General features: G+C 37.4%; 1 protein-coding gene across 1 annotated transcript in view; it reads left to right on the plus strand.

The window, feature by feature from the left end:
- Positions 1 to 21,156, plus strand: part of LOC139448133 (uncharacterized) — a 152,939-nt gene extending 131,783 nt beyond the window's left edge. Inside the window, exon 9 of the mRNA XM_071229655.1 lies at positions 20,919 to 21,156. Within this exon, the coding sequence (XP_071085756.1) occupies positions 20,919 to 21,064 (146 nt within the window). The 3' untranslated portion in view covers positions 21,065 to 21,156. The remainder of the gene's footprint in view (positions 1 to 20,918) is intronic.
- Positions 21,157 to 22,316: the final 1,160 nt, after the last annotated feature.

The raw sequence follows: 22,316 nt of genomic DNA on the forward strand, positions 1-22,316 counted from the left end.
AAACGGGTGATCTCTTCACGGGCAAGTAATAAAGAGAAGATAGATCACTGGGAGAAGCTTATGCACACTCGATGACCCCTGACGTCACAGGGCATTGTTTCGCCGGTGTGACTGGCAACAAATTACGTCATAGGGTATGATCACGTGTTTGAAAAGTTTGTGGTACTGTGTTCTAAAGGTAGACCCATCTCTATCCGCATATGACCCCAACGGATATCGTTGTTATCCGTTGGCGCTATCCTGCCGAGAAATCTACCCATTGTACTTACTTACTTACTTACTTTGAAGATTTAACGTGCGTTTTCCGACTGATGCGTATTTCGCACACGGGCCCGGCCAGGCCATTTAATGTGTTTCCGAAAGGGGCGAAAGTGGTCTGTTGCAACCCAAGAGGGCGGTTTAGGGGTTGCTTATATAGAATTTGGGAATTTTGAGATTTGGAATAGATGCCGATGGGGTTGGGGAGGAGAACTAAGGAAGCTGGGTATGGTGGATGTTTGTTTGTTTATGTGATTTTGATTTGGTAGGTTATTGTGTTTTTAGATGCGTTTTATTAGTTCCATTTTGATAAAGAATACGCCTAAGGCCTTGAAGTTTTCTAGTTTATTTTGTGGGTTTAGTATTGCTTCTAGATGGAGAGACTTGTTTAGATTGAGGGTGGTTTGTAATGCGGTTCGATGTGTTAGGTAGTGTGTGCAGTGGATGAGTGCGTGTCTGGGGTTTCTGGTTGTTTGCAGTGTGGACAGTTACCTGTGGTGTTGTTTTTTTTAAAAATTTAGGTAGTTATTTAGGTTGGTGTGTCCTGTTTGGAGTTTAGTGATTACTCTGTCGATTTTTGTTGATGGATGGAGTGCGTTTGGTTTGGTTAGTGGTTTGCTGAGCACTTTTTTTATTTGGCTTTTTGAGTTTAGATATAGGTTATGCCATTTTTTGTGATTTTTTGCTTGTTTACACTTTTAATTTCTGATTTTGAGATGGGTAAGTTTAACCCCCTGGATGCCAGAGGGACATTTATGTCCTTCCTCTACAACCCTCACTTTGAAGTCGAATAAAATTCAAAATACATCACCCACTCAACTACACTTTACAGTTTTGAATAAGGTGGGAAATTCCCTGTTCTGTGATATCATCCACTGGCATTTTAGGCCAAGCAAAAGTACTGAACATGACCTCTGAAAATTAGGTACATCGTAAATGTCGCCATTTTTTACACATTACTAAATCACCATTCACGGCGTTATTTACAGCATGTTTTGAAATCTAAATTTCGGATATTTATTCGGAGAAATGATTTTCAAAAATAGCATATTAGTGATCATGGGTATCTGTCTTATATGAAATCACCAATGATCATTCCAAAACGTCTCCGATAACCCTAGAATCGTTTAGAATGTTTTGGGAAAAACGAAAACACAAACGCCGAAGTGAACTTTCCGCCATATTGGATAGTGTTTACAAAATCACGTTTCAGGTACACCGGTTATGAGACGCCTGTAACATCACGTATATTTCAAACTTATCTGCGATACCTACATCCTTGAATTCCTCATACATTTTAGAATCAAATGACCAGTGGTCTTTGTCACCAATACGAAGTGGCTAGATGAAATCAAGCAAAATAAGTAAGGTGTGAAAACGAACGCTGTGCTCGAAAAACTGGACATGGTTGAAATGTAAACAAAACAAAATACAGATTTTACACAGTGTAGCATATTCTCCTATTTTGAGCTATCCATTCGTCTATTCGTTCAAGATATTGACTGAACATTTTCAGAATATGCATGGGAAGAGAATCGTAGGAAGAATTAGGGAATTTTAAATAGATACATTGCAATGATTTGATATTTTCAACAGAAGTTGTCAAAGTTACCGTCCTGGTTGACGCCATGACTGACGCAAAATCACGCACAACGACAATAGGCTGTGGGCTAGGTATGACCCACGAGCACCCCGTCCCCCCCCCCCCCCCCCACATCCAAACCCCACTTAATTTTTTTAAAGTCCATAAACATACTGAACATGATTTTGAATGTTAACAAGAAAAATGTTGGGACGAACTTGTTGTTACAGCCTTTCAAAGTACGGTACCCTATATCGCGTTTTCGCCCGGTTTTGCCGTATATCACTTGGGGGTATGATTACGTTTTGGGTTGTCATCTCACTAATGATCCACTGATCTTCAAGTGTGATATATCACTGGAATCCATATATAGATACCTCTCTAATGAGGTATCAATAATTGGTATTGAGTGAATATGGACCAACCCATGGCAAATCGAACGTCATATATCCCGACAAAACTAATTTTTTCTCGCAGAAACCTTTAATCCGGTATATGTTCTAGGTACGTGTGCTTGATTCCACAATAATCGTCTAACACGTGTTCCAGTACATTTCTTGAAGTACTTACTTAACATGTGATGTTACAAGGTGACAATCTTTTGCACAATTTGGAACAAATTTACTCTTATAATGTCAGAGTAGGATACCTAATATTGCATTCTCGGCTTAGCTACATCGGAACAACACTTGGATGTATGCTCAGGATTTGGCTTGTCATCTTGTGTGTTATTCACCGACCTTGATGTGTTATATGCCATAGGAAACCATATATAAACACCATAATTTGATGTAGGCTGATTATTGATCTACTTTTGGACAATCATATAAAATACCTCTTGACAGCTCTGATATCACTCACTTTGTATGCATATAAGAGGTTCACAGTATAATGCTCGAGTCGATTTCAGAACTTTGAATGAAATGGACCTATGTGTGACATATTCAAGATGGCAACCATAAAGCTGTGCAAAAAAACTGATCATAATGTAAATGTTATTTATTTCAGCAAATATACAAATCAATTTCTTGGACGCAGGCTTGATATTTTGACCAATTTTGCCATTTCAAGTTGAGTTTCAGATGTTTTAGTACAGCTAGTAGTTAAGGTGAATTTGCAGGGGGCACCACCGAAGGTAAAAGATGATTTCACTTACTAACATTTAATTCATACATCACTTAGCTACCTAAGTTTCCAATTTACAGAAAATGTCTAAATGCGAATCGTCCAAATCGTATATGAATGGCTTGAAATGAACAGGGACCATGCATTCACAGAAATAAATTATATTCCAATTACATACTTAAGATTCTCTTATAGAATACCCAAGTTAATATATATGGAAATGTCCCACCTTGTAACAATGTCATCACCATGAGTATGTGTCTTTTGAGGTTGAACTGTTGTGACTGAGACCAACAACGTATACAACCGGGAACAACTCGAAGACAGCTTTGACATCTCAACCTAAACGGAAACGTATCCCCAGTGATCTAGAGCCAGTGTGCATCATACATGTACCTGGCTTGAAGTATGGCCCACTTCAACGTCTGAGCAAAGCCAAAGATCCTGATGAGAAGATGGAAAAGCTGAAGGGGTGATCAAGCGTAGAAGGATGGCAGAACCTCCAGAAATGCCAAATCAAATGGAAGTGTCATGTACAAGCCTGCCGGCAGTTCTGAAAGAAACCCATGGCTATCACAGAGAATATTATCAGCGTTTTACAATGAACCTTGACCGTTTGTAACAACCTGAAATTGAATCTTAGGAACTAGCTGGCCGCCCAATTCGGCGTCCATCCTATGAGCCCATCATCTTCCAACCTGACTGCATCTTTTGTACTTCGTATTCATGAAAGAAATTCAAGTCAAAAGGAAGCTGGACAACAGAAGGGCTCACAAACTTCAGTCTGGATGGATGGCAGCATGTCACCGAAGTAGCTCAACGTCAAAACAATGAGCCTCTCCTGCTGCGGATCAGAGGGAAGGAACTATTTGCAGGTGAAGCAAGTTATCACAAGTCGTGCCGAACTGGTTACATACAGATTCCTGAGAAATGGCGGAGCTCTCAATCGTCGGATGTTATCAACAGCAAGATACTGAAAGAGAAGAAGTTCTACTAAAGGTGTATACAGATGGTCTTCAGGACACTGCACACCCAAACCCAGACTACAGGAGTACCAAGTTAAAGAAGAAAATTGTCACATGGGACATTTCCAATCATTCATCGTGTACAACAGATTAATGTTGACTCAGCTGTACGAAACGCCTACCAATTAGGTTCGACTGACACGCTTGCACTTTTCTTCTTTAACTTGGTACTCCAGTAGTCTTCTCTTTCAGTTTCTTGCTGTTGATAACTTCCGACACTGATACCATTGCTTTCTTGTGTGCCTCTTCTATTTGATGCTGTCTAAGGTGTTCCTACGGTTGAGAGCTCCGAAATTTCTCAGGTATCTGTAAGTAACCAGTTCGGCACGACTTGTGATAACTTGCTTCACCGGCAAATAGTTCCTTCCCTCTGATCCGCAGCAGGAGAGGCTCATTGTTTTGACGTTGAGCTACTTCGGTGACATGCTGCCATCCATCCAGACTGAAGTTTGTGAGCCCTTCTGTTGTCCAGCTTCCTTTTGACTTGAATTTCTTTCATGAATACGAAGTACAAAAGATGCAGTCAGGTTGGAAGATGATGGGCTCATAGGATGGACGCCGAATTGGGCGGCCAGCTAGTTCCAAAGATTCAATTTCAGGTTGTTACAAACGGTCAAGGTTCATTGTAAAATGCTGATAATATTCTCTGTGATAGCCATGGGTTTCTTTCAGAACTGCCGGCAGGCTTGTACATGACACTTCCATTTGATTTGGCGTTTCTGGAGGTTCTGCCATCCTTCTACGCTTGATCACCCCTTCAGCTTTTCCATCTTCTCATCAGGATCTTTGGCTTTGCTCAGACGTTGAAGTGGGCCATACTTCAAGCCAGGTACATGTATGATGCACACTGGCTCTGGATCACTGGGGATACGTTTCCGTTTAGGTTGAGATGTCAAAGCTGTCTTCGAGTTGTTCCCGGTTGTATACGTTGTTGGTCTCAGTCACAACAGTTCAACCTCAAAAGACACATAATCACGGTGATGACATTGTTACAATGAGTGAGTGAGTTAAAATATTAAGTCAAATCGGCAATATTTCAGCCATATCGTGACTATCAATAGTTAATCATAATACATATATTGACACTTATATAAAAACCTGTCAACGAAGGCCAGTAAAGTAACTAGATTTGTCAAAGAAAAGGATGTAAAACTAGTACGGATTCATAAAAGAGAATACCACTATACATATCGATACAAGATAAAAACGGGCTATAGATCGTCAGCAACTGAAGGTAGACTACCATACAGGGGACCATGGGGACTTACAGTACCTTTGCTACCTGCATTGACCCCAGCAGGATTTACATCATCCCTTCATCAACTGGCGATTGAATGCAAAGGTAGCCACAAGTAAAAAATACAAATATTCTACGTTTAAAATAGTAGTAGGCAAAAATATTCTTTGAATGACATGGACTTATGATATCCTCTCAGGGACATTGTTACAAGGTGGGACATTTCCATATATATTAACTTGGGTATTCTGTAAGGGAATCTTAAGTAAGTAATTGGAATATAATTTATTTCTGTGAATGCATGGTCCCTGTTCATTTCAAGCCATTCATATACGATTTGGACGATTCGCATTTAGACATTTTCTGTAAATTGGAAACTTAGGTAGCTAAGTGATGTATGAATTAAATGTTAGTAAGTGAATTCATCTTTTACCTTCGGTGGTGCCCCCTGCAAATTCACCTTAACTACTAGCTGTACTAAAACATCTGAAACTCAACTTGAAATGGCAAAATTGGTCAAAATATCAAGCCTGCGTCCAAGAAATTGATTTGTATATTTGCTGAAATAAATAACATTTACATTATGATCAGTTTTTTTTTGCACAGCTTTATGGTTGCCATCTTGAATATGTTACACATAGGTCCATTTCATTCAAAGTTCTGAAATCGACTCGAGCATTATACTGTGAACCTCTTATATGCATACAAAGTGAGTGATATCAGAGCTGTCAAGAGGTATTTTATATGATTGTCCAAAAGTAGATCAATAATCAGCCTACATCAAATTATGGTGTTTATATATGGTTTCCTGTGGCATATAACACATCAAGGTCGGTGAATAACACACGTGTTAGACGATTATTGTGGAATCAGGCACACGTACCTAGAACATATACCGGATTAAAGGTTTCTACGAGAAAAAAATTAGTTTTGTCGGGATATATGACGTTCGATTTGCCATGGGTTGGTCCATATTCACTCAATACCAATTATTGATACCTCATTAGAGAGGTATTTATATATGGATTCCAGTGATATATCACACTTGAAGATCAGTCGATCACTAGTGAGATGACAACCCAAAACGTAATCATACCCCCAAGTGATATACGGCAAAACCGGGCGAAAACGCGATATAGGGTACCATACTTTGAAAGGCTGTAACAACAAGTTCGTCCCAACTTTTTTCTTGTTAACATTCAAAATCATGTTCAGTATGTTTATGGGCTTTAAAAAAATTAAAAGGGGTTTGGATGTGGGGGCGGGGGGGGGGGGGGGGGGGGGGGGGGGGGGAGGGTGCTCGTGGGTCATACCTAGCCCACGGCCTACAACGGTATTTATCGGAATTTCTGACTATTTCCGTTTGATTCAATGAAAATTATGACAACAAATAACAGTACATAGATTATCAGAATGTTTCTGGTTACTTACATGTCACATTTATGTTTATACGATCCCTGAATCAACCAAAGTCCCCTCGTACAATCCCGCGTACTGTTGAAAGTGTACACATTGTACAACATTGTTGTACATATTTGGTAATTTCTTTGAGGTGAAGGTCCTTGAATGAGAGTGCACACGATCATTGTATCATGCTGTTTACAGTTTCAGTAATGGTGTATATTTTGCATGTCTTTTATACATTTTTTCACACAATTAATTTCACTTTGGATATTTGTCAATGTTCAAAATGAAATCATACGTACATACAGGCCACAACATGTATGAACGAACCTTTGATAATCTCCTGTTTGTTTGAACATTGTTTACATAACAATGTGATAGGTTTATAGTGTCGACTACGATATTTCTTTGCTTTGGACAAGTGTTACAAGATGAAGTGTAAATGTAACTGCAGCATGTATACGTATGTCTTGGGATGTGTAATAAGTCAATATTATAAGTTCATATAACCAATGTCCATGAATAGCCGTTTCATTTTATTTTATAACTAAAACTGAATATATTACTTTAACAAAAAGGATAATATTTTTCGGTAAAATATATGCACACATGTCTGAAATGTCTTGGTCATGGATTTGTCTTTTATGTCGTTGGATACAGAGAACAGTGGTATCTAACGATTCGCCAGGTGCGCGTTAGTCCCAAACAATTTACGAATTATTCCTCTCGTTTTGCATTATATAATCAATGGTTTCATTCAATATTGTGATCACAGGATAGTAAACAGTTTACTTATTTCTCCAGGAATTGTAAAATGTATAAAAATAAAACCCATGCCAGGTACCCCGTTGGTTCAAACGTATATGATTATCCTGATAATTCTATACCAATAGAGCTTTCTTTGCATCTTTTATTGTGTAAGAAAAAATAACATAATCATGAACAAATATATGTCCAATATTGAATATAATTTTGGATGTTTTGAAATATTTTTTTGGCAATTTCATTACGTAAATTGATGCCAAACAGGTGCGTGTCTTGTCCAATTAAGATACACGATAAACTATCTAATTGTTTACATATTTAAGACATTATTTACTTGGTGAGAGCAGTCCACACATCGAGATTTTCCATAACATGAACGAAAATTAGGGGAGATATATATTAATCAAAATACCAGTGTCGTATTTTTCCGACGTTATCATAGACATAAAACCAGCAATGACGTCAAAAGGAATGGTGTTATTTTTCGGGTATTTCATTACATTGATGATAAGGCTAGTGCTCCATTCATAATGATGCAACATAAGTCAAATTACACTTACATAATCAGGAGAATGTTGGAATCTAAGGACTAAGTTATAGGTAAGATAAGGCCATCCATTTCTCTAATACCTCCTATTTATGAAGTACGATTTCATCATTTCTTATGGGTATATCTTTTATAACTAAACGTGTACAGTTTCAATATCGATATTTGTGTTGGAATAGTTTGGTTCCTCCAGAACAAAACACCACGAAAATATATTGTCCTTACCCACAGCTAATTCTTATCAAGTGACCTGAGTTACAACAAACTAGAGCTAAGCATAGCGGAGTTATGCCCCCTTTTCTCTGTACGTGTGTAACCTCTCTGTCACCTTTTGACGTCATAGAGAAATATCAGTTTTCGTCATTTACGGCATGCTATTTTTGGAATTGAATGTATGTCGTTATACATACGCATATAACTCCATTTGATATGTAGTTATGTCGTTCAGATATTAGGCAGTATTTTGTTCGCTCACAGTTTCTGTAAAGCTTCTTAATAAAAAAAATTGTCGCACAGTACTTTTATCGGTGTACCATAAAAAGCGGAGAAATTTACTGTTTTTCAACGCAGAATAAATTCTCGGACAACACTTAGGAGTGTCTGTTTTTAAAACCGGTTTGATATTTACAGTTAAATTTACACCATCAAATAGGAAATTTAATATTCTCCACCTCTGCGTAATTTTATAGCCAGAGGTAGATCCAGTGCCGCGTGAGCGCAATTCTCGCACAACCTTCACTTTTCCGATCTTAGGAAAATGTGCGTCAGAAAAAAAACTCGGCATCCAGAGGGTTAAGCTTATTTCTGGGATTTTGAGGGCTGCTCTATCGGCGTTTTCATTACCGTATATATTCCTACGTGGGCGGGGATCCACAAGAAGGTTATTTGTTTGCCTGCCTTAGTTAGGTCGTTGGAGCTTTTAAGTATTTGATTTATTAATTTAGGTCTGTTTTTGGTATTTTTGTTTTGGAGGGCTTGCAGTCCACTTAGGGAGTCGGTAAGGATTTTTTTGTGTTTTTTGGATTCTTGATTATGGAGGGCTGAGGCCATGCCCATTAGTTCTGCCGTGAATATTGATTGGTTGTTTGGGAGTCGGAAGGATTGTGTGGTTTTAGTTGGTTGTGTGGTATGGACTCCGAAACCTGTGTGTTTGGAGGTCGGATCTGAGGATCCGTCCGTGTAAATGTGACACCAATTTGGCCAATTTTCGTGTATGTATGCTAGATATTATATGATAAAGAGCATATATATATGTACATGTAAGAACAACAAAAGTAATAAGGTAACAAACGGGTGGAAACTTAAGAAGTAAAGCCAAACAGATAATTGGCGCTGATAGGTGATTAGCAATAGACAATGGAAGCTAAAACTTTACAGTAATTAGTGCTGATAGTCATGGAAAACTGGAAGCCAGGACTGAACAATCAATGATTGGCAATGGGCAAACGGGAGGCCGGGGGTAATTAGCACTGAAAGGTAAAAGAATAGAAAAAGCAACGGGCAAATGGAAGCCAGCTAGATAAATAGCACCGACAAAGGTTAAGTAATAAGTTCCAAGCATAAGGCAGATAGGTTCCCTGGTCACGGTTCATGGCTGGCTGGTGTCTCCTGAAAAGGACAAAACAAGAAACCAATGACATCAGGAGACACCAGCCAGCCATGAAGTTTAGTGAAGTTCCATCTTGATGGAGTTAGCCTTGAGAATGGTTGGAAAATGATCTCTTCCACACAGAATTAGAAGGGTCAGTCCATGACGACCTATGAGCAGATCAGAGTCTGTAATAGACAAATCAAGGAAAGAATATGTATCTGTAACAGGATGTAAATATGTGAAATTATCATTAAAGAGACATATATTGTTGTACGAAATATATTCGTGCAGCACTATCCCCTTACTGCTTGTATGCGTACTTGCCCAATGGGGTTTCGAATCACCCATGATAATGCAGTGCTTCGGAAACTGGTCATAGAGGGCTTGGAGATCAACATGCTGAAGTTTGGCTGAACATTCTTCCTCCTCTAATGATGTACCTAAATTCCAATAATATAAAAACCAACAAGAAAAGAAAATTATTCATTTCAATTTAGGTAATGTGGAAGAATACAAGGAATCATTACTCATTCAATGGCTCCATACTGCCCTTGGGCAAGCTCATGATACAGTTACACGAGCTGATAACATACATTATCAACTTCTGAAGCACTTACCGCATCCATGTTTAAGTACACTGTTGAATATTGTTTGATGATCATGGCGTGATGCTATTGTTGTTCTGTTACCTAAACTTGGAGGTGATCATACTGATCCTTCAAATTATCGTCCAATTTAAATGACCAGTTGCTTTAGCAAAACAATGAACACATGATCAATAATCGACTAGTTTGGTTCAAAGAAACAAATAATCTAGTTCCAAATTGTTTCTCAGTTCAGAATAGGCATAACATAATAGAATATGTGCTTTTCTTTCTTTTTTCGCAAAATAGCCTTTAAGTTGCATGACATACAATGACAATATCTTTCATTATAAATTATATTTTCATATCTGCTGGTCTCGACAGGAAGCTTGAAATTGCAACATCTAAATCTAGAATAGGATGTTATCAAATGTTGTGGAATGTCACCAAGGTTCAAATAATTTCAATATTTGGGAGGGAGTTTCCAAGTTTCATCCATAAATGGTATTTTCAGTGTAAGTTAGTAAGATCTTTTTTAAAGAAATTATGTTAATTGATAAATTTTCATAACAATATGTGATATAAGAAGTCAGTAATCTTTCAGTTTGGTAGAGTAAATAAATAACTCAGATTGTATGGAGCTGTACGTTCAAAGGGAGTTCAACGTAAAATTATTTCCCCCTGAGAGGGTACATACGTTCCTTGTCATTCAAAGTAGCTTTCATCTCTCCATGGTTGTAATCGTAGTATACGTGTTGGTTTGAACTGTTTGGATTAACGTTTTTTACAGTCACCAGCAATGGTGTAAATCAGGCGGCAGATGGTACCCTAAGTCTCCATGGTCCCTAGTATAGTGCGGCCCAGCTTACTTTGCTTGCCAGCTCTAGCTCGTTTTATCATGTATCGTTATGTTTTTATGGTTGCATGAAAATTATAAATATAAGTCGGCGATAGTCTAGTTATTTTCCCGTCCTTTATTGACAAGTTTTTATATAGTCTAAATGTGTATCTTGTTAATTCATAATCTTCGATTGTCACGACATGGCTGAAATACTGCAGATGTGACTTTTGAATTTTAACTTGCTTACTGACTGAAATATCGTGTATTGTGATGGAATTCACCTCCATGATATTGATTTCACAAATGTTAGTGTTAATAGTTTTTTTAATTGAACCTAGCGCTCAAATAGAACATTTGATGACTTTTTAGAGCCATGGCACATTTTTCTCGAAAATATTTCAATAAGCTCGTGACAAACGGATGTAAGATTTCTAAAGGAAGTATTCGTCCGCTGGTATGTCCAACATGTTTTACTCTGATTCTACATGACTAGACTAAACCTTTCATGTCGAACATCGACATCGAACGGCTGCAAACGGAAGAATCTCAAATAGAAGTTGGCCGTTTCTTCAACGTTTAGATCGACGCGACATCGAACACGATCGGGGAGATCACGCATCACAACTGCATCTCAGGAACAGTAGACCCTGGTATTTCACTTGAGCCATCAGACTGTGACAGCAACAAAAACTATCGCTACCGACTGCCTGAGTACGAACTGTGCTAGGAGACCATATACTGGTACCGTATTGCGACGTCAGCACACACGTTTACATGTTCAGTAATGTGCTATGGTACAACGCTAGGATCTGAGACAGTGGGGATTAGTTATGTTGCACCGACGAGACAGCAGAACTTGCGTTTAGAGGCGGTCAAATGAGCCTCTAATTGACCTGTGGAAGTCGACAGATTCGGGGTGGAGGTGGGTGATAATGTGGGCAGCCATGTATTATAACCAAATCCAAACAAGATGCACGTGCAAGGAAACCTGACCGCCCTTCGGTACCGAGATGAATTTTTCCACATTACCGTCTTCCCGATATCGACTCTCGGATAGATATTTTCAACAGGATAATGACAGGCCTCAGATTGCGCCTATCACCATGAATTTCCTGAGGAACGAGTATATCTCTGTGCTGCCATGGTTTCCAGATCACGCCATTTATGGGATGACCTCTATAAAAGTGTCCGACAACGCCACCCACCTGCAACTTCAAAAGGCACTGCAGGGTGAAATGTACAGAATAGCACAAGTTAAAACCAGAGACTGATTCATTCCATGAACAGGCGATGCAGAGCAGTAACACAGGTTAATGGTCAGATACTGACGTTTTCGCAATTGTATCACGCATTCTCATGTCATATGTATTCTTTACAGTTAATTTATAGAGAGTGAGTGAGTTAATATTTAAAGTCACATCGGCAATATTTCAGCCATATCGTTACGGAATCAGATAATACAACACATGAATTTAGAATACAAAACCTGTCGACAAAGGACAGTAAAAGAACTAGATTATCACAGATAAAACTTTAAAACAAGTATATAACCTTAAAAAGTTATTATTCATAACAATGCAATGTATAAAATCGGGCTGTATATCACCAGCAACTAAATTTAGGCCACCATACTGGGGACCATGGGGACTTGCAGTACCTTTGCTTCCTGCGTGAACCCCAGCAGGATTTACACCATCCCTTTAGTCACTGATGATTATGGGGAATGTTTAGCCAAAGATTAAAACAAACAAATGTTCTACGATTAAAACACTAGTAGACATGAAATACAATAATTTTACGCTACTTCAACCCCCATCAAGGGTACAGCCACTAACATTCTCAGTTAATAATAATCACATACTAGCAAATGATTGGGCGATCTTTTTGTTCCAAAGGGCAATAACTCTCCTTTCGAAATGATGTAAGCGACGGTCCAAACTGTCGCTTCCGGTCTGGTTCCCGGATCAATGCGCGCTGCGACAACTACTGACATGTAGAGGCGGAGCCAACCTTCGTTCAAAAACGGTTGTTTACAACTGAATACTTTTAACTATCACATATTTTGTAGTGATTATTAGTTTATAATATCAACATTTGTTGAGACTTCAACTACAAGACGAATTGTCACAATGGAATACAGCGGGAAAAACGTCATGAAAAATGGTATATTGCCACGGTTTTTTCTACGTCAGAAAACAGCGAGGCATTCTGTCAGTCTGGGCTAACATATTGCATCGATGAAATAATGCAAACTGATTTTATTTATCAGTCTTTGTGTTATTTCCCACAACAATTCAAGCATTCAATTCACAATAAATACTACCATGGACTTCAATTTAATAAAATTAGTGATACGCCAACATTTGCAGCACACAGACTTTTTTGACAGGCCTTTACCAATGAGTGAGTGAGTACGGTTTTACGCCGCTTTTAGCAATATTCCAGCAATATCACGGCGGGGGACACCAGAAATGGGCTTCACACATTATACCCATGTCGGGAATCGAACCGGGTCTTCGGCGTGACGAGTGAACGCTTTAACCACTAGGCTACCCGACCGCCCCCTTTACCAATGATCTAGTAAGTATACATCCGTGCCTTTACAAATATTTTAAGAAGAAATAACGTTAAGATAATAAAATAACTGATTTTTTACTTTTTATATCAAAATTAAAGTTGCATCTGAATATTTAAATTTATTTTATTTTTTGTGTGGAAATAGGCCAAATGAACATCTACCATGCATCTATTAAGCACTCAGTTACTCATTGCAATATACATACCAGTCATCATACTTTGAAATAAGAGATTTACCCATATTATTCTGCCCCTTATAACATGTGTCCACGGACCTATATAACTTTATACAAGTCCGTGATGTGTCCCACCATTAAGTGCTCTGAGTCATCACAGGTGTTAATTCATTGATCTCATAAATCATTTCTTGCAGACTTCTGATACTCATGCTCTTAAAATAGTAGTAAATTACAGAGATTTGTCCCAACAAACAACATATCATACTGACTTCCCCACAAAATGTGTATGATGCATAAATAGATCTAAATAATAGTTTTATCTTCTTGTTTTAGTAACATTATATTTATTTTAATGTTGACAAATTATTTTCAATACAAACCCACACACTATCCTGCTGTATCTAAGTATCCTGATTTTCATTCAACAGTACTTCAAGACACCTGCAGTATTAAGTATATTTTGTATTTTTATTATCATCTAGCAAATATGAATTTAGAAAGTTCATCATCAAATCTTCTGATGGTTAAATAAAAGCCAATTGAACCCCACAGTCATTCCATGTAGATAAATGGATTTATTTATGTTATTTGTTTTTGCATATAACAGATTATACTTACATATGTTACAGTCAGTGTCTATAATCAGGCCAAATATGTATTTTGACTGAAAATTTCAGTCAATATGCCCATTGACTGATTCACTCAGGCAAGGTATATTTTTTCTTAAATTTTCATTCATTTAGTATTGTCTGAAAAAAAGGGCTGGATATTAGACGGACTGGCTGAAATGAATTAGACTGCATAATTTAATCTCCACAATTTAATTTGGATCTATTTTGATCTTATCAAGATCAAAGTAACTTATGTAAGAAATTAAAAATGTGTTCACAATGAATTGATTGATTCTCTAAACCTGAAAGAATACCAGACCCTTATTTATGTTACTTATCTTTATTAGCATACTATTCAGTTCAGAAACAGATTACTGCTAAAAAGTCATGCATGTGTAATCAAATACTAGTACACATGCACAAGTATGCCAAGATATGAAATAAAATAATAAGAGTCATTGTGCAATGCAGATATCTTTGGAATTTGAAACATCAGTTTAGAACAAGGAAACATAAAAAGCAATGCCTTATGAAGTTAAGAATCAGCTTTATCTGTGTCACAATCATATGATTATTGTCAATGCAAACTGGATGTAGACACTGCATTGTTAATACAATCAACATTATAGAGATTGGCAATTAGTATGAATATATTGTTTTATTTTATAAAAATTGTAGTTGGTACAAATACTCTTGAATGTGTATTTTAACAAATATAAAGGGTCCTCTGTGTCTGAATTTTTTGTTTTTCTACTTTGTAAAATTCAAAAAGGCCAAAATAATATTTATCTTTCATTGATCATATTGAAATATAATCATGGTAGTATTTGGCAACAAACCGCTACCATTCATACACATAAAATCCTTTTATACAACATGCACCAATTAACCCTTAAATATTAAAACATATTTCAGTGATTTCCATTTCTTTTATTTTGAACATTGTATCATGACATCTAGTTGATGACATAATTTTACTGTGCCTGTTACTCTTACAATTCTTGAGAACATTTCTCATTGCTCTCAGTTATATATCTGACAAATACTTACATGTGTTGCTGTCAACAACAGCAACAATGTTCACAACATTGGGGCTACGGGAAACTTTACTTTGCATAAGACCTTCACATTTCGCGTACCGCTGTACAAACTGAAATGCATGCATATGATGTAGCCTGCTCGGCGATACTACAACATAGACATAGGAACGTATACAAAATCTTCTTAACTTTTAAAAGTGTGATATTCATACATCAAGGGCAACACTTTCAGTACCGATTGCAAAACGTCAACAAAGCGAACTGGAATGTACGATCAGCTGATCTCACCGCCTCGCTTCGAATGAATATCTAGTGGTTAACTATACAATATAGTCAGTCGTGGTCATCCCTGATGTATCATTAAATCAAGGAACATTTATTTCCGGGTATGACGATAGATAACACACACAAGCACAAGCATAACCGTTGCCGATAGAGGTGAAGGTTATACTAGTTAACTGTCTATAGGCTACATAGTAACATGTAGTGCTCGTAACGCGCCGTCATCAGTTTAAGGTTGGACCGTCCGGGTCAGCGCACCTAGCGGGTTAGTGAAGGGAAGATAAATTGAAAAAGATCGCCCAACTTTCTACATCAATTTTTTTCAATTAAATCAATTTCTTTAAAAATCCAAGAATTAAATCAAAGCTAATGTTAAAAAGATCCTTTATTGATGAAATATTGATCCTTGTGATGGAAAAATCAATAGTCAAGCAGGGCATGCTTGACTGTGATTTATGTCACAAGGGATACAGTATGGAGGATACTCACCTTTTAACAAATACTGGTTTGTATATCTCGAATGGCCAACATGACATCGTCGCATAATGGCCTCTTCGAATCTGGACTGACAACCCAAGTAGGTGTTTAGTGCTGTTAAAATATCATTTGCTTCTGCTGGGAAAATAGAACAGTTATCGGGTAATCTGGATGAGATAGTCCTGGATCCAATTACAATGGCGCTGGCAACAGCGTCACCATCCTTGGATCCATCTGTAAATATAGTATATGTGCTTCGTAATTCATTATAATGTTGATAAATTAGTTGATTTGTGTCAGATTTCTTTAGTTTAGTTAGCTTCACTAACTGCCATGGTGGTGAAGAGAATAGCTGAGTGGGGGCAATGTTTCCAAGATTTATTTGCGCAGCAGAAATTTCAGATTTCATTCTGATACCAAGAGGTGGAATAAGAGATGATTTTTTTATGGTTGAGATTTGCGTAGAGAGGATTAAAAACACTGTCTGGATTGGATTTAGTGGAATGTAGTTTAGAAATATACAATAATGGCAATTTAACGCGACGTTGTTTAAGGATGGCTCATGAGGCCTTGATGATGAACCCTATCTATTAATTTCAAATTGCTTTTAAAAGTCCCACCATACATGATGTAGCCGTAATCAAGTTTAAAGCGGATCAGTGTTCTGTACAGTTAGGTTTTCTGATACCCTCACCGCTTGGAATTAGAGACAACTCTTAATGTCAAGGGCCTTCAGACATTTATTCTTTCAGTATTTAATGTGAAGCAGAAAGATCGGACATTTATAGAGAAAAAAACAGGAAGGGGCGGAATATACTGTCATATTTTGCATTTCCAAATGTAGCCATTTCCGCGCATGTAACACTCAACAGTGAATCTGAAGCTGTAATGTCATAACGCCATGATACATTCAACCATGACACTGAAGATTGTTTGATTCAGTTTGGCTAAACTAGGAGTAAAATCAGGTGTTTAATTCCGTTCGATACCTCAAAATTAACATGCTTTTTCACACAAATACTTGCGTGGCTATCGGTGCATATAATAATGGCCGCCGATAACTCATTAGAACTGTATACGATCAGTATCGGAATATTATCTGATGATTTTGCCACTCACTGCTACACTACACAAGCACTTTGTCACAACACCTTATCAAACATGATGAAATCTATTTGAGAACTCTTAGAGCTCGGTTCCAAATTAAAATGAGTACCTCGAATTTCAAAACACGGCAGGTTTATCTCCTATATGGATAACGCCTTATGCTTCAACAATTGATATATAGAGAATGAATTGAAGTTTCTTCTGATACAATCTGGCAACAGTCGCTTTTCTGGGAAATATATTTTTGTACGGAATGCTGCTTTAGAAATTTGAAAATTTAAGAAATGAAAATAAAACCATACCTGTTTGGATACTTATAAAAATATTGTCAGGACACTGTTGGTCTGCTGGATATGTGGTCAGCAGTTAAACAAAAGTTGCTGTCAGCATTGATATTCATACAGTTCTTGCTTATATACAAATGTACTTATTAAAACGTATTAACAAATATGAAACAAGTAACTTAATTTCCACAATAATTCTAAATGTCCAAGAATGTTGTAGTTTATATAATTGTTGCAATACACACAATTGAACCTACTTTACACAAAGTTCAACTCTGAGCCTTATATTACGGAAGCCTTTTGGGCCCATTGGTTTCTTTGGTTTTATTTCCAAGATACAGAAGTTGAAATTTCAAGATACTAAGTTAACATCCTAAGATGTAAAAAATACGTTTGAAGTGAATAATCTTGAAATATCAAAATCCTACGGAAGCCTATAAGGGCCATTTGGTTGTGTGTTATTTTAAAATTCGATACAATCTTGAAATTTCAAGATACTAAGTTGAAATTTCAAGATACGATTCGGTATTATATTCTTCTTGGGGATATTTCAGCTCACCTGGCCCCGGGATCATGAAAGTGTTCTTAGCTCAAATTTTGCTAAGCACGAATTTTGTCTTAAGTTTTTAAGATTTTGCTTAGCTAAGATTCGGTCTAAGGCTGGATCTTGAAACGGTCTCAGCCAAATCTTAGCTAAGTCTAAGTCTAAGACTGTCGTCATAGGGACACGCGCACGTAATATCGCACAACGGTAATCATTGGATGCCGAGGTTATTTTTCTGACGCACATTTTCCTAAGATCGGAAAAGTGAAGGTTGTGCGAGAATTGCGCTCACTCGGCACTGGATCTACCTCCGGCTATAAAAGTACGTAGCGATGCAGAATATTAAATTTCCTATCTGATGGTGTAAATTTAACTGTAAATATTAAACCGGTTTGAAAAAAAGACGCTGCTAAGTTTTGTCCGAGAATTTAATCTGCGTCGAAAAACAGGAAATTTCTCCACTTTTTAGCGTACACCGATAAAAGTACTGTGCGACATTTTTTTTCATTTAGAAGCTTTACGGAAACTGAGAGCGAATAAAATACTGCCTAATATTTGAACGACAGAAATATATTTCAAATGGAGTTATATGATTATGTATAACGACATAAATTCAATGGAAAAAAAAAGGCTGCCGTAAATGACGAAAACTGATTTACCTCTATGACGTCAAAAGGCGACAGAAAGGTTAAACACGTTCAAAGGAAAGGGGGCATAACTCCGCTATGCTTAGCACTAGTTTATTGTAACTCAGGTCACTTGGTGAGAATTAGCTGTGGGTAAGGACAGTGTATGTTCGTGGTGTTTTGTTCACGAGGAACCAAACTATTCCAACACAAATATAAATTTTGAAACTGTATACGTTTAGGCATAAAAAAACCCATCAGAAATAAATTGTACTGCATAAAAAATGAGTGATAGCGAAAAACCATGAATGAGTCCTTAGATTCCAACATACTCCTGATTGTGCAAGTGTAATTTGACTAATGTTGCACCTATATAATTGGATCAAATCAAATCAAATGTAATGAATTACTAAGAAAAAGTCTATTTGACGTCATGGCTGCTTGTATGTCTTTGATAACGTCGGAGAAAGACGACACTGGTATTACATAAAAAGACTGCGTTTACGATGTAAATGATGTATTGAATAGATAAACAATTCGATAATGTACAGTGTATCTTAACTGGACAAGACACGCACCTGTTTGGCATCAATTTTACGTAATCAAGTACTCAAAAGACTATTTCAAACGATACAAAATTATTATTCAATATTGGACATGTATTTCTTCATTATTATGTAATTATTTCTCATCATCTTGTCTCAAAATTATACCATAAAAGGTGCGAAGAAAGCTCTCTTGGTATAGAATTATCAGGATAATCGTATATGGATAATCGTCCACGGGGTACATGGCACGGGTTATATTTTAAAACTTTTTACAATTCTTGGATAAATATGGTAAACCGTTTAATATCCTGTGGTCACAATATTTGATAAAGGATGAACCTATTGATTATATAATCCAAAACTAGAGGAATAATTCCTAAGTCGTTTGTGACTAACGCGCACCTGGCGAATCGTTTGATATCACTGGTCTGTATATCAAACGGCATAAAAAAAAATCCAAGACAAAGACAATTCTTCTAGAAATGTGTGCATATATTTTAACGAAAAATAATATCAATTTTCTTTATGTTGTATCTTCAGTTTAATCATACGGCTATTCGTGGACACTGTTTATATGAACTTATAATATTGACTATTACACTCCCTAGAAATACATACATGTTGCAGTTGCATTTACATTTCATCAAGTATCACTTGTCCAAAATAAAGAAATATCGTATACGACACTATAAACTTATCAATTTCATATGTAAACATTGTTCAAACAAACAGGATATTATTAAAGGTTCATACATGTTGTGTCCTATATCTACTTATGATATCATATTAAACATTGATTATTATCCAAAGTGAAATTAAATGTGTGAAAAAATGTACACAAGATATGCACGATCTACATCATAATTGAAACAAAAATAGCAGGACACAATGATCGTGTGTACTTTCATTCAAGGACCTTCACCTCAAAGAAATTACTTAATATGTACGACATATGTTGACGTATGACATCACTACCGGTAACCGACTTTTACTAAATGGCGTGTTGAGTGTCAACAGTACGCAGGATTTTACAAGGGGTTTCGTGGATTCGGGGTTCGTATATGCATTTGTAGCAGGGGTTGCGAGCGGTAGCTTTGATCTTACCCGTGCTGTATCATGGTAGTAAGAGCACGGTTTGTTAAAGATTATTACCATTGGCTGATTTCAAACTTACAACAATGTTTCTTTAGTGTTGTACACAGTGTTCAAGAGTAATAATGTAAATAAACAACAAAAAACAATAGATATGTTTATAACTTTATTAAAAGATTACAATGTAACTGTCAAACATAAAAACAACTGGGCACAGAACGCATTTTGCTAAATTCGGAAAATTAATAGTTGAAAATTCTTTTGTGCCTTTGAAAATTCCAAAGTTAACACTTGATTTAACAATTAGATTAAAAGTTAAAAACGGTTTTCTCCTAAATAGATGAACAGTAATCATCGACCCATCATTTGACTCGTGAGGCGCCTTTACACGGACGCTAGTCGATACAGCCGTGAGGATACACTCAGAAGCCATGTTTCTTTACGTCAGTGTGCAAATGCTGGGATATCATACTTCATTTGAAAGTGGAGGCTGCGAGATTCCAGGGTGCTGAGGCATGAATTCATGTTTTTCCAAAACATTATTTATCTATTATATTTACATGATAATGTAAACTTTAATCCTTTCTTTCAGAAAAACGCTTATCAGCCATACGCCGAGGCCTGACCCGTGATGCCAGTGGCAGTACTACCTTCCTGAAGTCAGCTCACAACACTGGGCTCCGTTCTACAGGGAGTAGCAGCACCTTCAGAACAACGTCCGTTCGGAAACAGAAGTAGTAGTATTAGTTCCCTGTCATTATTATCGAATAGTTAATACAATAAGATAAGATAAACCTGCTTACTTGTCTAGTTTTGTTAGCTCTCGCACTGCTCCCATTAAAGATGCATCGGTTTCTGAGGTGCAATCGATTGTTCAAATATATTTTTTTCAATATGATGTTCTGATTTCCCAATCATTAAAAGCCCCGGGAATTTCCTCGTGTGTATACAGAAGTTAATGAAGTCTCTTCAATCTCTGTTGGAAACGTCCCTACGTCCATATGCATTCTAGTGAACACAACGCAAATATGCGCATTACAAGCGATGGACGCAGTGTCAGTCAACAGTGTTCAGAATTAATTCTTGAGATTACTTACTCACCAATTCGACACACCTATATCATCGCCACCTTTAACAAATCAACCAAATCAGCATGATTTGTTTTTCGCCGCAGTCAAATGTATTCCACCTATATGGCGGCCTGTTAAAAATTGAGTCTGTGTCAGACACACCATGCAGTTGTTGATATTATGAGCAACGTTTAACTCCGTTGGGGTAAGATTCCACGTAATCAAACAAGCCACCAATTGATGCCACCTGATCCACGAAATATCGTGCTGGGGACCAATTCTAACCCTGAGGCGTGTCAGGAGGGCGGGCGAGCGCACAGCGAGGCAATATGCGCGTACTCGCTCTCGCGGCACAGCATCCAAAATTTGTTTGTTAGTTGTTTAGAACTAACGCCGCACTCAGCAATAATCCAGCTGTATGACGGCGGTCTGTAAATAATCGAGTCTGGACCAGACAATCCAGCGATTGACATCATGAGCATCGATCTACGCAATTGGGTTACGAAAAACACAGTCGCATCTTACGGCATCTTGGATTACTAAGCGAACTACACTACCGTGCCATAAGTTAAGGGACATTTGAGACGTTGCATGTTTGCCAAGAGACCGTCGCCTTTGGTTTAGCACATCTAACTTTCGACCCGCGAAATGTTATAATGCGAAACTTTGCCCACAGATTGATGACGTCGTCAAGTTATCGCGTGCCGCGTGCTTTGTTGTCGTCTGCTCCGTTTCTCACGATTTCTGCCACTGACTTTGTGATGGTTCGGAGATGGAATATTCTAGCGCCGGACTAGAAGGAAGTTATCATGCACCTGCATTTGAATGGTTAATCCTGCAGAGAAGTAAGTCAACTTCTGGATCTACCCAAGAACACAGAACATGGTTTGATTCATCGCTGGAAAATCAGCAACGAACTG

The sequence above is a fragment of the Haliotis cracherodii genome, unplaced genomic scaffold (assembly GCF_022045235.1).
Source record: "Haliotis cracherodii isolate W230 unplaced genomic scaffold, xgHalCrac1.p SCAF_10, whole genome shotgun sequence".
NCBI lineage: Eukaryota > Metazoa > Mollusca > Gastropoda > Lepetellida > Haliotidae > Haliotis > Haliotis cracherodii.